The following is a 17,421-nucleotide window of genomic DNA, read 5'->3' as shown; positions in this document are numbered from 1 at the left end:
GGGGGAGAGGCCCAACCACAGTCAGCGTTCAGTAGGACCTTTCACACAGAATTAGCAGTATCTTGGTTGTGTGGCAGCTGCTCCAGTGGGATGATGGAAGGTGCAACGTCTTGAGTCCAAGCTAAGACTGAGCATTGATCACAAGAAACATTGGAAGTAGGCGAGCACAAGCTGGAGCTCATGGAGGGTGAGAAGCCAGCAGGAAAAAAAGATCATATGGATTTCCACTAACACAAATGCATGTAAAGTATGCAACATCCAGCAACATAGTCTAGATGCACTCCTGCTACATGGTATGGTCTCACATCACTCACCTAGGCTGTATTTTGGCACTATTTTGGCACAAAGAGAATGAACGCAGACCATACAGACGAAAGGAGTAACCAATGCCAAGAAAGTGGGCCATCCTTTTGGTGCTGCCAAAGGTATTTGCTCCATTTTACTTGCACAGTCACTCCATTGGTCTTAGAGATTGCATGGTTAGCACCAGGAAGAGCAGTAAGTTAGGCTGTCAAAACACTTCCACTTCCTGTGATTCCAAATCCTTATCCCCCCTCAGGTCCATCAGTAAAAAAATTGGAGGCTTTTGAGTGGCTAACTTTGGGACACAGTGTACATACACCACACTTCCATCCCTCTATTTGCTGCTAATATTCTAGGAAAGAGATAAGGAATAGGCATGTTTCTGCCCTCCATCATACTAGTAGGCCTGAGTCTTCACCTCACTGGTGTGGCATCATGAGTCCAGCGGGCGCTGCACTGGTCCACTGGTAACTGCACTCATTTTGACTTGGTGCGCCTTGGTCAAGGAATGCAAAAATTGAAGCCTCTCCTGCTCCAATATCGTGCTCTTGTACAGCAAGAGCCCAAAGGTGAGGAATGGTGCTCAATGGGGGTCATGCTTATCCATGGGGAGGCTACAGTGGGAAAAGAAGGATAAATCTTTGAATTAAGAAGCTCTATTGCCAAAACGTTGGATTGTGAAGCAGCAATGTGTGTTTTGGACCATTAACAGTTATACATCAGATTGTTAAGCGGTTTGGAATGTGTAGCTTCACCCGAACATATGACAACAATTGGGCAAGGGTTTGTTGTGGATTGGCATACCATGGCTACACTTGGGTGCTGGAGGCTATGTGTTTGCTTCTGAAGCTATGCATAAGCAAACAACTGTTGTACTTTGGCATCTGAGGTTTTTCTGGCCTTTTACGTTGTGTCTGTAAATGTTTTGAAAATTTACTTGAAACTTTGATGTGGGCTTACAAGCACTTGTGGTTGGGCCTAATGATTTTCGAGTGGGTATCTCAGACTATGCCTGTGCAACTATCACCAGGCATCTGCGACTGTCTGGGCATCTGCTGGCTGCGCCTGGGTATTGGAGCTATGACTGGGCATTTTAAGCTATGCTCAGGCATCTTAAACCGTGCATGTGATGTTGGTGGTCAGCATCTGATGCCAGCGCCTGGGTTCCTGATGGCTGTGCTTGAGGAAATTACTTTTATATCTTGTTAGTTGATGGCTGTACCCATGCACTTGAGGTTGCACTTGGGGTGCAATGGGACATAACAGGCCCTCCATGGCATAACATGACTAGGCCTGGGCGGAGTTCACAGCGTCCGACTCCGTGGAATTAAAAAAAAAAACAACTCTGTGGAATTCAATGAAGGCAGAGTTCCGTGACCCACAGAGTCCTGAATGAACCCGATCTCGGAAGCGCTAAGCAGGGTCAGGCCTGGTCAGCCAGGCCCGACCCTGCTTTGCACTTCTGAGATCGGGCGCATTCAGGAGAGGGCCTTAGCACTGAAAACTGCTGTTTCAGACCTCTTGTGCACCGGCCTGTCCTGTGTGCTGTGCGGCCCTGCGGCCTGAATTCACCACCAGGAAATGAACCTGTGTACACAAACAATGACAAAAAAAGCAAAGAGGACTTACCCTGGTCTTCCGGGGTGGTCCTCCTCTCCAACAAGTCCTCCTCCGCATGGCTACATCCCTCCTATTCTCCAGTGTGCGCTGCAGCCCAGTTATGGGCTGCAGAGCGCAAGCACTGACTGTCTGCGCTTGCGCTGTGCAGCCCATACTGGGCTGCAGCATGCACCGGGTGAGCTTCACTCCGATGGTGGGGCCAACAGAGTTTTTTGGACAACTCAGCAATGAGATCCACAAACTCCATTAGCTCCGCAAGCAGAGCGGAGCTTCCCGCACACCCCTAATCATGACTACATTGTTCACATATCATGGTGGCACCCCACGTACTATGAGGCATATTAACTGAAACAAAATACTGCTGTATTCATTACCTTTTTGTCTTTAATAATCTTGCAAATATAGTAGGCTGCTATTTAAATAATGTCACTGCTTTTAACTCATCAGTATCAATGGTGACATGACTTCACTTCCTAAGGTGCCAATCGCATTGAACAGTCAGGTTATGCCAGTTCCAATGTATTCTACAAGCCAGGATCTCCAAACCAAATATGATTTACTTTCATGTATTTAGACCTCTTCACTCACATTCTTCTTACTTAACAAGATTAACTTTGATAGTATCATTCTTTTCCCTGTGCTTTACTTTTTTGAACAAGTAATATATTTTTATAAAAAAATCTTAGATGATGGTGTAAGGTCATCCACTCCAAAACACGGCCTACTGTGAATATGATATCCAGCATGAACATAAGGCTTTAGGTGTGCACATGACTAAGCCCATTTGCTTGGCTTCCAGTTGAAATGTACAAGTTTGGAGAAATCTTAAATCTGGAGCGCAAACCATCTTAAAAAACAATGCTGTGCTGTGAGTGTGGCGAGACATGTGTTTAACTGTAATCAACTAGCAACCACAAGAAGCTGCTTCTGTAATTCACCATTCATGTGGAAACTAGAAATCTAAAAATACACTGGAAGGCACACCACTAAATCATTTCATCTTTAGACAGGGCTTTCCCGATCTACCAACATACTAATCTCAGAGCTCACAAAAATTACAATGCAACAAACAGTCTCAGACCTAAAGGAGGATAAAATCTACTAAAAATAAAAGCAAAAGTGCAACCACATAGAAGACATAACATTTTGTTTATGACATAACCCATTGCATTTCCTCTCACTGTATCACTAGCAATCTCAAAAGCAATGTTAAGCTAGGAAAGTTACAAGGAATAATGGAAATGTCGCAGGATCTGGGGCCCAGGACCAGATTGGATGCCCATACCTTGCTATTGATTAGGTGCTTATACAGCATTCCACAGGGGTATGACTGCCCTTACATACCAAAGCAATTTCTAACTATACACATCACAAATTAATTAAGGGTGGAGTTAGCATGCCAACATCATAACCCCTAGTGAGGATCATTCAAGTCATGCCTTAGTAGAAAAACGTATGCTTTGTACAAAATAATCTAAGCCTGGTTTTCCTACCAATACACCTTGTATGAAGTGGTAAAACCCACTCTCCATCAGAGAATCACAGAAGACTGTAGAAAACAAAATACATGTTATCTTCTAAGACTCGACTGCTTAACATTTTTATTACTAGATTTTTTTTTAAAGTACAAATTTGCTTGTATGAACATTGACATGTATTTGCAGTTTTTTTCAGTTGGGATTAAAATTTGTCAAATGCAAAAGCATTTTTTGTGTTGCTAATAACTTTCGCACTATTTGACGATTCTCCACAAAACATTAAAAAAAATTGCTACTTTTGACTAGTTTGTTCATGGAAAGTTTCAAGGTGATCTGTCAAGTGGGGGCCTAGGAAAAAGGGGTGTCCCAAAACTCAAACTCTCCGTGCACTTTCCATAGACATCTTTAAGATGGGCTACGGCAAAAACTGCTGAAAGGAGCTACACCAAATGTGGCAGGAAGCTAGAGATTGGTATGCAGATTGTGTTATTTGGTGTAAATCAGTTCAGTAGTTTTTGAGAAATTAAGGTTAAAAACCACAGATATCAGGACAGTTGGGTCTGTGAGAGGCTCAAGAAACTCTTGCAGGAGCGCCAGTTTAAAAATAGAGCATTCTGATTTGAGTTCAATCCTATCCTCCACCACTTTTGCAATGAAGATGCTATATGCCTAATTTAAAAGCCTTCTTCATTCAGCCCCAGCAAATGTATAATCACAGCAACAACAGTAAAAGCTGCCTATTCCTTTGCTTTTCTGTCACTACTCCCAGCATCCTCCCGAAAAGTAGAATCCTCTAACATTCCATTCTATATCAACATTCTATGATCTATTGTTTAACCCATTACCACAAGGAGGGAGCTTTTTCCCTTGAGCCATCTTGCTCTCACATAAGCCAGACTTCTGCGGGAGTGAGCGCTCTGATTGGCTGCCAGGGCCTAGTGGATTTAATGAGGCTAGGGGAGGAGGGCATTGGCCTCTCTCCACTTTAAAAAATATAAGGCCTTGTCGAGAGTTTGCTGCAGGGTCACACAGTAGGCGCTATAGTGTGCTGCGGTGTTGGCTTTATGTATGGTAATGAAGTATTACTTCACCTTACAAAACCCAACAAATTCACTGAAAAACAAAAGGTTAAAGTCATGTTATAGTTGGGTGTGATAAAAAGATCTGTTTTTATTTTTTAAAACACTTAGAAATTCACAAATGTAAAGTTATAGCTAGGTGAATATGTCAGTGACAACATTAACGTTCTGAACTAAAGAAAACACAGAAATTCACCAGTTAAAGTTAGCAGAGCCAACTATAATTTGTGCCCCCGCCATGCACTGCTTATGATCTCACATATTAAGTGACTCATTGCATTTTCTATGACATCACTGATAATATCATCCAAGCTTTGTTTTTTGTAGATATTGCTTTACAAATTAGTATGGCATTAGAGGTCTGAAAGTAAGCATAAAATAGCTCTGTACAGTAGGAGGCATCATTAATGACAATCACCAATACAACTCCCTTAGGTGTAGAAAGCATGGGTTATGTGCAACCTTGACTCTATACCATACACTTCGTGTGTAGCGTAGTTCACTTTAACAATAACCACAGATATATAGAAAACTATCATTGCATAGAGTGTTTCATTTGTGTACAACTGTTCAGAGAAAGCCAAATTCCTAAAAATACTGAACATGCATTCCAAAATGAATGCCCTACTATGGGCAGCTTTTATCTGTATCAAACTCTTGATGGTCACCAAACCTACATTGAGAAATGAAGCTCATATGAATTGCGAAGTGAATACTGTAAATAGTATTCAGTCTATGGATAGAGTTTACTCTGTACCAAACTGTTGGCAGACAGTGAAATTCTCATGAGAAATACACTATAGGGCATTACAAGTATCTTCTAAGAACAGTATACACTCTAGGCAACACTTGGCAAAAATACATTATTTGGTTAAAATAAGCAACCTCTGAAGGTGCTAAAGATAGTACTACCTTCAGCCCTCATGCTGTTGTGAAAACCTCACAGGGAAACCATCTTCTGAAGCAAAGCAAGCACATGTACATAGCTTAATACCTGGTACACACAGTTTGTACGTTACGTAGAAATTCTCATGCTGAGACGATTCTGCCTAATAACTTAAGGCTGCTTACAATACTTGGTATATTGTATGTAGAATCTTTTCCTTGTTTCAAACTTTTTTTGTCCACAGAGCCTGAAACATGCGTGGAACATGCTGAATACAAGTTGCCAACTCTCACCTGCAGAGGTTTACTCTTTAATGCAAACATTTATAATATGTTCAATATGTGTACACAAGTATGAAGTATTAGAAGCACATGTGTTTTGTAAACACATTACACCCATTAGCTGGACACAGCCTGTGCAAAATTAGATAAAGAAGTACTTTGGCAGTTATGCGTCAGTATGAAAACTATAAATGTAACAAACACTAGCTGGATGATGTCATCAGTGATGTCACTGATGGTGTTATTTGAGATGTCATCAGTGATGTCATAAAATATGTCATAGAACACATCATGGGTGATGTAGTATATGAGGTCATAAGCAGTTCATAGCTGGGGGGGCAAAGCTATAGTTAGCTCTGCTAACTATAACTTCTGAATTTCTGTGGTTTTTATTTAATTCAAAATGTTAATGTTGTCACTGACATATTCACGTAACAATGCTGTTACTTTAACCTTCAATTTTTCAGTGTTTTTAAAACAAAAACAGATCTTTTTATCACACTTAACTATAACGTTATTTTAAACTTTTGTTTCTTTTCATTCAACACGCACACACAGATCCACTCACCCACCTTACCTCTTGAAATAATTCTCTGGATTTTAATATTTGAGATTTGTGACAAAAGCCCAAAGATATGTGTATTTTGTTCGGATTTTTACCCTAATTATTGTGTTTGCTTTGTGGGTGTAGAAGATACAATAAAAACAGATAATGTTTTAATATAGCCCTCTGTACTCACACAAAGCATGGAGCACATGTGAGTTTCGCACGGACATTCTTTGCAGATGTTGTAAACGGAAGCGTTCAGATGCATGCATTCAAAAATAGAAAATGCACATTCAGGAAAACACCTTTGGAAAAGTTCAAGTGGGTAGCTCAAAAATGGGCCAGCAAACTATATGCCTTCAAGCATCAAATAATAGATTAGACACTGCTTTCTGCTGAGCCACGAGTTCCTGTGGGCAAACGTTAGCCAATCCATAATGAAACGAAGTGAAAGCGATCACCACTGCTACAGTCAGCCAAACACTCTTCCAAGCAATACTTAATTACAGTGCAGTAATGGAGTCCAGAACATTCATCAGCATGGTGGTCTACGTCAGAAGGAGATGGTCACGAAATTTATGTTCAAACCTTTCTCATGTGGGATTCACATATTTATGGGTGTATGCACCCAACTTTCCTCGGATTGGGAATCAAAAGCAGCAATGAAAAATAATTTAACAATAAGTGTAAAGATCTTTCAGAGTGCATTTTAAGGGCAGGGCGTGCCAAAGGTTCCATAAACACTGCATCAACTAGAACAGTATGTGGGGGTATCACTCCTCTAGAGCAGCAGCGAAACTGGTCCACATTTAGGCAGGCCAAAGCATAACCTTACCTATTTCCTAAGCATAAGTCCATCTATGCACCCTTTTAAAACAAATGTGCTCACTAACTGCGTCAATATGGGGGATTTAGAAAGAAAGTGAAGAAGGTTACTTGTCTCTGTAACAGACTAGTGTAGCTACTGCATTATTTGCTTTAAATTATTAGAATGTATGGACAGTGTACTGTAATGCGGTGAGTGATGCTGAATGTGTGTTTTCATAGATGGAGTGTGTTTACGGACTGGGGTGAATTAATTTGCTACAGAGGGAAAGATTTCACTATTAGCTTCTTCAATTGCTGGAATGTAAGATTATTTTTATGAGCCTCATTGGTTCCCCCACCAGTGTCCATGACAATTATCCAACTGCACCAACATGTAATTCAATATGCAGTGAATATTTTAATTAAGTTTAGTAAGCAACTGCGAAGAGAGACGAGCCCTTCTGGTTCTGTCTCACAAATGGAAAAGGAAAATCGTGCAGAAACAAAAACTCAAGCCTGAGTGTATTACTGACTCTGTGAATGTCAAGAAGGGGGGGAATATTGCTGGGACTATGCAGGCATTCTATTTAGCAAGATGGCATCTTCTAGCAGTGCCCACCCTGGTCCTCCCAAGGAGCATGTTGCTGGCGCAACAACTTGTGATTTATCACCATTCAACCCTTGGTTTTAAATCCCATGCATGGTGGAAATGAAGCTCAGCGCTTCACCCATCTGCACTACAGATCTTTTTCTCTAGTCAGATGGATGGAACCACAAGAATGCTGTGTTCTGGTATTCAGTGTTTATGGTCCATTATTAATAACCTAACTGGTTCTCCAAGTCAAAACATAGAAGTAGTCAGGGTCAGTGACATTATCGGTAAAGTTCAGAGCTACTTCCCCATCAACAAGTGGGAAGAATACCTTAGGGATGAGAAAGATGCTATTCTCTAGACGAAATCCGATCTTTAAAAACTGTTGTTATTGCATCAGACAGATCAGTTTGAAACAGATTTGTCACCGTCTGCATCTGTTTTTACGGAAATTCTTCATGGTTGCAACTACAACTAGCACACACTTGTAGCTGAAGTACAGTATCATATTATCAGATGTAGGGACCCATCAATCTATTTTCTATTCTTATTTAATATTCTTTACTGTCGTGCTGTCCGGGATTAATACAAATAAATGTGATGCCAGTTAGAGATCATTCGCATCTATATTACCTTATCCTTAATGGCTTGCAAGAGTGAAAATGCAAACCCTTGCTGGAGATTGGCTACAATATATGTTCAGGTGAGACAAGTTGAGGAATACCTGAGCATGCATCTTGTTTTGTGCACACATGAGATCATTTTTTTTAATCGTGCTCTGTCGTTTCAAAAATACACAAAGAAAATCTATATTTCTTCATGGCCGTTCACATTCTTCTTTATTCTCCCAGTGAATCGTGCTCAACATTCTTCTGATATAGCATTGTTTTATCGAACCAATTCTCAATGGCCAGATGATGAGTGAAACAAGCAGTGCAGAGGTTTCGGAAACGTATACATTTAAACTGTTTGATGATTTATTAATAACAAATATACAAATGCCTACACAATCTCTATATATTCAGAGTAGAAGTGATACCCTCATCTGCCACACATAAAATGAAAAGTGTTTGACAGCGTTCCAGGTGAATTCAAAATTACGTGGATATCATTTTAGGATTAATTTATGAAAATGGATAAAACCCCTTCTCCATAATTGTTTTTTTTAATTGACATTTGATACTAGCTCAATGATTAGCCAATATAAGTTATCATTTGGAAGATAAGGGCATTGGGTCTTATTTATGGGCAATCCGGTAAGCCACAGTAGAGAGACAAAGTAACTGTTGTAGTATCAGGGTGATATCCCCCCTAATGATGGTGGTGTATGTTGTTTGTTCCGCCATTCACTGAATTTATAGAGACTGTACTTTTCATGACCCACAAAGGCCTTAATGCAATAGTCCAGGTAAAAGTATAAAACTGGTAGCAGTCATTGAACTTTGTTTGGGAAGCAGAAGAATGATTCTACCTAGGACCTAAAATTAGAAAAGAGGCATGCAGAAAACAGTAAGGTACTGACATAATGAATGTTGTACAACAACTGAGGTATCTTTCAACAAGCCCCTTGCTGCCTTATATGCGGGACACAGCAAAAGAAAATCAATTCAATTCTCTTGACAGATAATCACAGTGGAACACATAAACAAAGAATGTGTTGACCTGCCAACCTTACAGCTGAGGAAAGACTCAGTCATGCAAAGAATCCTCAACCTAGATCCCTTAGTAAGAGAAAGGGTAGGTTATTGAAAGGTAGTATCCCACCCACCAGCCCGCATTGGGGGTGTGACTCCAAAAATAATTGTAACATTCCGGATAACTTGCCCAATATAATTTGATTATTGTATTTAACAAGGATTAGTTGTAATACTAATGTATAACATATTGCATCAAAGTTAGACTTTATTGACCAAAGTCGAGGAAAGGTAGGATTGGGCAAATCATCTTGAATCAGATAAACATGTCTGGGTTAAGGGGCTGTAAAACCTCATTGTTTTATAGTGATTAACATCACACACATTACTTAAATTGTAACTGAGCGAAGAAAGCAATGTCTCAAAATTATTCACTTTAAGGATTGATCCATTTTGAATTTTCAAAAGTGAAATTCAGTGAGACTTGAGACAACTCAAGTGTATTCAGGTGCTAAATCCCAGAGATTCAAATAACGTTCCAGTCGTCAACCTTAATTAGTATGAGCAGCTGTGACAGAGATTCAAGACACACTTCAATTATAATCAAGAAGATTTGCCATCCCAATTCAAAGAGAGGGTAATCCAAATGGAATACATTAGAAAGAAAGAAAAAGAGTTAGCAGTTAGAGTAAAGGCCCAGTACACCGGCCGTGAATGGTATAGGTTATTAATCTGCTAATTTAGGGCTCTAATTCACAGAAGCGTGCACCACTGAAAATCAATATAATCTTTACACCCTAGGACATTGGGAACATAAGCATCATTAAATTTGTTTCCTCATGTCGCTCTTCATATCATAATTTTAGAGATAGCTAGTTCAACGGGGGAGCAGTAGGGATTTGACATACATCCAGCATCATTACTGAAGAATCTACCACAACCTAAGAGAAACGCTTGTGGCTACTGGCATATGTCACTCTGCACCCTACAATACAGCTCTGAAAATATTGGGAATCATTCATGCACTGCTGCATGCAAACATCAAAGAATGAGCTGGAACATATGGGTCCCTATGTACTAAGCATGGTCAGAAACCTATCAATTTGCATCAGGAATTTACCCTCTTTAATAACCTCAGAGATCAACACAATTTAATGTATCTCAGATTCCTTTGCCTGTGCTCCTGGGGGGTGATAAGCCTGTTCCCCCATATAATACACTGTTGTCTACTAGAATGCTCTCATCACGCATAACTGATTTAAGAGCTGGTAAGGTTGTTTATTTACTTAAACATTCCCTGATGGTATCTCTGTGCTCCCTGAGAGGTAGAAATCGACAGTGGTTTACTCAGCCTTTCATCGTTCTTATGACTATGCATACTGGAATCCTCTAAGGAAGCACACAATAATTGTCGGCTGGTTTATCTGTGAGAGTTATAGTAATCCCTGGCGTACATTACAACTGCACAGGGTCTGTGCCAGCAGGTTTTTGACTAACTCCTTTGAATAATAATATCAAGAAGTATATGATCAGTCAAAGAAAAGTAAATTGATTAAGGCAATTTCAGAAATAATCTCAGTAGCAGTAGTAGAAACAAAAAACTATGGGTAGGGTGTTCAGATGGATTTATGTGGCTTCCAGAAAATCCTGGCTCCAGAGATCGTCTCTTTGAGCATTTTTCAATTTCAGTAGGGGATACCTGTAAAATGGCTTTTTGGCAGGGACATGGTCCATGTTGATTGTCTCACACTGTGTGTAGTTAGGCACTGATTTTGAATACTGTCTATTTAAGCTGCAGAAATATTGTTTCTAGGTCCACTTCTCCAAGTTTGATATAAAGGTACGTCAGTTACTTTCATTTTGGTGTGCTAGAGTTTTAAACTGAACTATGCATCGCTTATGTCAGTAGAGCCCTAAATTTGATTTGAAAGGAAATGTTTAAGTTAAGTTTCACTGCAAAATAAATGCACAAATACCTTCATCACCCTCTGACATATACTCGCCGTCACTGAGAATTTCAGGCATATTGGCTCTACGAACTGTACAAGTCAACAAACAAAACAAGTGAGCAAATAAAGAAGAAATTATGACGCCACGCTTTACTACTGGATTTGAAGCAAAATTGTAGATACAACCAATCATTATCAAAATTTTAGTTACATTATCATTATGTGGGTTGAGTTTATTTTTGAAAAACATAGGTTTCCTTTGAAAGGGACATGGGCTGCTCTCACCAGCAGAGACTGACAATTCTGCTTTGGCAAAGAAGATACTACAAGGTGGCTGACAGACAAAGATACTCAGGCACATAGCCCCTGTAAGGTGGATGCCATACAATAATTTTAAAAAGAAGAGTATTACAATAGGGGAGGTAGTGAGGCCAGCTTTTGAATTTTGTTGGAATAAACATTAAGATATGAAAGAGTTCCTCGTGGGAAAAGGAAATACAAGGAAATGTAACAGTAACAAAATACCCTTTATATATTTTATATAAGAACGGGTTAATCACACACTGTTCAATTTATAACTAGTTCAGAGCCAAGACCACTTACTACAATTAATCACAGGATTTCAAAATTATATTTTAAAAGTAAAAATTAATGAGCAAACCTTCGTCATCAGACATGTCCAGGACCTCATTCATAGTTTCGGGTACGTTCATTTTATGTTTTTCCGTCACAGTCTGTGAACAACAACAAAAAGACAAGAATCACAACAACATCAGAAAGCTAGAGAGGAGAATTCAATTAATGTCAGAAACACAATTACAGTTCTGTTGGTCGAATATCTGGAGCACAGTGTAAAAAAAAAAAACTTGCGTGGTGACTAACGTTAAAGGCCTAACCCTAGGCTCCCACTGTGGCATCTTTAATCTCTCCTTCTCACTAAAGGCAACTGGAATATGTATGAGACCAGATCTATCAAATATTCTTGACTTGCAACGCTGCTTGCAAGGGATATGAATCAATGGTTTGCAACTGTTCCTGCCATCATAATCAGTGAGAAAATAAAAACTATTGGAAGGGGTTGGGGCCCATTCAAAGAGCGAAAGGGACAGCTTCCTCCATGTAAAAAACATTTGGAGGCATTGGGGGAGCAGACAGCAGTTAAAGGGACTGCTGCATACTCCACATTCCCATCATGCACCTTTTTTCTCAGTTGAAGATCCTGCTCACTTACACAACATGTTCTGCAGCATTCTGCGACTGCAAATGCAAGGACTTAGTTTGGTTGTTCTTTGCAGGACTCCATCCTTGTATTTGCATCTATTCACAAGGCTTCACAGAAGGGATCTTATCTCACTATTATACAAGAGGCAGAATTTGTGCAAATGGTCATAAGAAACAATTCACAAGCAACGGTGCCCAAAAACAGTAAGTGATTTGCAACTCAATTCTTCGAACATCTGGCTCCCAGGCCTGTTCAATCTATGACCAGTTATAGAGAGCCATACATAACTTTAAGGTTGTCTATATGCTAGACCTCGCAAAATAACATTTGGCTAAACTACAAAAGGCTGCACACAGGCAAAAGGACCATAAGTTGCGCTGACTCCCAAAGAAGCCAGAATTAAATGTAAGGTTCTCCAGCTGTTTTTCAAGGGGTCTGAGCGTTCCGTCTCACAATAGTTAAAAATGACATTCACCCATGCATGCCGAAGAGAGCCTTACAACCTGTAGTCAAGCATTTTTAGATTGTCGTCAATGGGATGACGGCGTCTTTATGAGTAGGAACAAAACCGTTTTCTCTCCCTGACCGAATCTGTTGACTGGCAGATGACTAATGATCTGACGTTTTTAGAGTCACTTTACAGTTTTTTCTACTTATGGGACATTACTGCCCTTTGTCTCGCAAAGCTGATTGGTTAACCAGGGTCTATATAAGGATTGCTAACAAGGGTGCTTCATAAATGTTTCCATTCATTGCTTTACCTATTTGTACAACATTGTACTACAATGTTGCAAATGCTGTCTTTACGACGACCTGCCAAAATTATCTATCACACAATGTCGCGTGTAACACTATTTATTGCGCTGTCACATTAAATTAGTTATTACAATGCCAACCATAGAAGTTACCTTCACAAAGCCTATGCGATATGAAAAAATGTCAGAAAAATAACCCTTTTGTCAAACAATTTTGTCATTGGTAAGACTTCCCCTATCCTTTCGAATACAGAAAAGGGGGGCTTCAGATGGTGTATATTTTCAGAATTATCTTCCTCTGTTGATTCAAGAATAATGAACATCGCCGTAAAAAGAAGCACATTCCACATTTACTATTTCTTCAGATTAAAGGTACATTTTCAAAATGTAATTTAGCAAATCATTGGCAGGTGGATAATCAATAAAGGGGATTGCTGAAAATCATGGAGTTCCAGTATTTCTTCTGCATCCTTAAATAAGCTGTCTGGGTCCTGGACAAAGATAATCATGTGGACAACTTAATGTGTTGTACTACTTAATCTGCCTGGGCTACTCAGAAACATTGCAAGTGAAAATATTTGTTTTTTACTAAAACCTGGGAGTGTGCATAATAGGCAAATAACGTTTTATGATTTTTTCTATTAGCCTTTGCACAGTCGGAATGGTTTCCTTCTTTTTCCCTTTGACTACGCCCACGCATAGCTTTCTTCCTGCACTTCGCACTATGGCATAACATTTCTTATGGGTGTTAATACTGTGCTGGAAATGGATGTGCCTTTATCTCACAAATGTACTGTGAAACCAGAAGCATACTGCACTTGCTACATTTTCCTCACTACTTTGCAACTAAGGGTGATATACACAAAGTTCTCTTGCAGTTGCAAACTTGCAAATCACAAAATTACAGTTGTTTGTGACAAAAATAACTTTTAATAATGTACAAAAGCCCTTTTACAAATTCTTTTTTCCCCAATGAAAATGGCTTTTGCAATCCTTTCCGAACCACAAACAGGACGGGGAAAGGGATGCACCCCTTTTTATTTCTTATTCAGAGAGTAATGTAGTATCAATGATTTGTGACCGTTACCGCGGATAAGTTACCAACCCAGAGCAATTTGCGGGGTGAGGGGCGGGCAGTTTAGCTGATTCTCCCAGGAGAAGGTGCCCCTTGTGAGGTTTGTAGGCAGACTCAGGGGGGAGATAGTAGTGCTCCAGAGCCTATGCCCCCCAAAAGTCTTCCAAAACAGGATTTGCGGCCGGGGTAATTAGTGTAGTGTTCAGTGGGCAGGGAGTTTTGTGACCCCCCCCCTTTGCTAATTATTAGTATATAGGTTCCACTCACACACAAGTCGATATAAAAACTGCACATCCCTGCTTGAATGAGAATGACAAAATTGTGCCTAGATGCAGACTCTGTCACTTGCAAGGCAAAGGTACACAAAATTAATGCACTTGTGATAAAAAAATGCATGTTTAAGATGGAGCCAAAAACTGTTTACTGCAAAGTTTTGTAGATGCAGTAAAGTTTTTTTCTGACGAGATATTAAAATTGATCAGGGTTATAATTTTCATGCTGAAGCTCATCTTTGCATAATTTTACAACCGAAACATATTTTACTCTGCACGTTTTGCCAAATATACACTAATAGTGCAAGAAAATGCCTTGGCATGTCCTTTCTGTGTCCAGGGCTCTTTTCCTGGAGCAAGAGCTTGAATGTCAGCCAGTACAGGTCAGAAACAGTGACCACGGTTTGCCTCTTTCTGTTTCTTCCCTGCACTATCTAAAATAACGCTCTATCTCTGAGAAATATTGGGTTTAATGAACTCACATTATACATTGCATGTGCGTAAAAACTGGGCCTCTGCTGTGTGCTGAACCAGTGCAGCCACATGTATTTCCAGTTAGGACACAGCCTAACTGGTATGCTTTGTCAGTCAGATCGAGTGCCTTTGGGCATTTTTTATTTGGTCTGATCACAGTGAAATTGGTTTCTCTCTTAGTCCCTTCGTCCATAAATCTCCCTAAGGTTCCCTCTTTAAGAGCTAAGATTAGGGATTGGAAAAAAGTGGACGCTAACACATTTTATCATTGCCCATTATTGGTGAGCCCAATCTTGAGGTGGCTGCTGCAAACTATCAAGAGACTAGCTCATAAATCATCCGACTCAGCCCCTCCCCTAAACAACTGTCATTAGGTAACACACAAAGGGGGTTATTCTAACTTTGGAGGAGGTGTTAATCCGTCCCAAAAGTGACGGAAAAGTGACGGATTTACCACCAGCCGTATTACGAGTCCATTATATCCTATGGAACTCGTAATACGGCTGGTGGTATATCCGTCACTTTACCGTCACTTTTGGGACGGATTAACACTCCTCCAAAGTTAGAATAACCCCCTAAATCATCAACCCCCAGGTTTTCAGATACGCTTAGACTGTTGAGACAAACATGCAGTTGACAGGAAAGTAAATGGTGTTCTGCATATGGCTCTCAGGAAAAAACAATTTATAGGTCACTAATCCACATCTACAAACCTGCTATCTTTAAGGGAATAATCCCAGCTCCACATTGCTAAGATCAACAATGGCCAAAATTCCTTTAAGGACCATTTTAGAACATATGATTTGGTCTCTAGTTCCAAAACCTCATTCCTTTTGTGATGACCTGGCTGGGTTTTTTTTTAACTAAGATTCACAATTTTTCTGAGTTCTTTAGCACTCAATTGCTGGTGCACTTAGAGGTCACTCCAAACTCTTCATAGTCGACCAAAGATAATAACACTGGTTCATCTCCTGCTTTGTACCCCTTTACCCCTGTAGCAAGAGTTTTCAATCTGAATGCCTACAATGTATGTAACACTACTCTTTTCTCTACCTTCTTTCTGCTTACTATCTTTCAAGTGAAGGCTCTTATTCTCAATATTAAATCCGAACCCCCTTGATTCTTGCCCTCTGAACATTTTACATCAGGTAGCAGGTACAGTGGCAATGCAGCTGACGCCGACTCTCAACTCAGCAATTGAGTCTGGCTGCTTTCCACAGGACTGTAAGGAAGCAATCTTATTGCCTCTGATTAAAAAGGCTAACCTGGATGTTAAGAATCTCAAAAATTATCATCCTATGTCCTGGCTACCATATACTGCCAAAGTACTGGAAAAACATATCAACATTAGAACTGTCTGCTATAATTGTCAGTCGTGACTTGCTGGATCCCCCTCAAACTGATTTGAGGAGTATGCATTGGTGACAGCAGTAGACAATATCAGATCAATTGTTGATGCAGGTAAAGCTGTGGGTCTTATTATGTTAAATCGGTCCACACCTTTAAACACTGTATCCACTTCCCTCTTGATAGCCCATCTTTCAGTTGGGTATTAAAGGAAAAGCCCTCAAATTACTTAGTTCCTTTATCAGAAATACTGAGTCTGTCTGATGAAGGTAATATACTTCCAAATTCTTCTCTTTACCATCCGTGGTGCCGCTGATTCATCCCTTAGTACTGCCTTATTAATCTGTATGGAACAAGCTTATTCAATCTTCTGGTTTCATTGTGTTATCTTCCACTTATGGCACCCAGATCATTGTTACTATGACAGACGACATGTATTTTAAGAACTGTGTGGTGGCTATTAGAAATTGGATGAAGGATAATATTCTACAATTTAATGCTGAAGAAAAACAGAGGTCCTCATCTCTGAGTGCCCCCTTTCCTTCTGGCACAACAACTGGCATCTGTCCACCTCAGACCCTCCTCTTCTAATGATCAAATCAGCAAAAACCTGGGGATAATATTGGATGAAAGTCTGGCCTTCTACACACTAACTGAATCAGACAGTTTCGTCCTGCTTTAGTAGTATCCTACCTTTATAAAATATTTCCCTATATACCAGAGATAGCTAGGAAAACAGTCTCTTCTAATCTCTTCCAGGCTGGACTTTTGCAATGCTCTTTACCACAACATAAATCAAAGATCCTTAACCAAATTGCAAACAGTACAAAATGCTGCTGCTCAGCCAATTTTAGACATTCTACCTTACCATTCAGTACCGGAGGAACTTATAAAATTACAATGTTTCCCAGTGATCAAGACAATTGCCTTTCATTCCCTTTGCAAAGCCCATTGAGCACTACATAACAAGGGCCCTCATTTCTTCAGGGATAGATTTCACTGGTATCTGCCTTCAGGGTTGCTGCAGCACAGAGCAGACAGTTGGCAGTTCCTAGATTCTGGAAGGCCAATGGGGTGGAAGGTTGCTCATTTATGGTGCA

General features: G+C 40.0%; 1 protein-coding gene across 34 annotated transcripts in view; it reads right to left on the bottom strand.

Annotated features, from left to right (window-relative positions):
* The window catches only part of ANK3 (ankyrin 3), a 1,678,649-nt gene that overhangs the window by 316,453 nt on the left and 1,344,775 nt on the right, over positions 1–17,421 (bottom strand). For 22 of the 34 annotated variants that reach the window (XM_069240922.1, XM_069240928.1, XM_069240923.1 and 19 more), the window contains 2 exons: positions 11,838–11,910; positions 11,204–11,266 (listed from right to left, as the gene is read on the bottom strand). In XM_069240922.1, the coding sequence (XP_069097023.1) occupies positions 11,204–11,266; positions 11,838–11,910 (136 nt within the window). The remainder of the gene's footprint in view (positions 1–11,203; positions 11,267–11,837; positions 11,911–17,421) is intronic. The other 12 variants (XM_069240932.1, XM_069240950.1, XM_069240937.1 and 9 more) reach the window with 1 other exon arrangement.

Source organism: Pleurodeles waltl, chromosome 6 (genome assembly GCF_031143425.1).
Source record: "Pleurodeles waltl isolate 20211129_DDA chromosome 6, aPleWal1.hap1.20221129, whole genome shotgun sequence".
Taxonomy (NCBI): domain Eukaryota; kingdom Metazoa; phylum Chordata; class Amphibia; order Caudata; family Salamandridae; genus Pleurodeles; species Pleurodeles waltl.
This window is presented reverse-complemented; position numbering and strand designations above follow the sequence as displayed.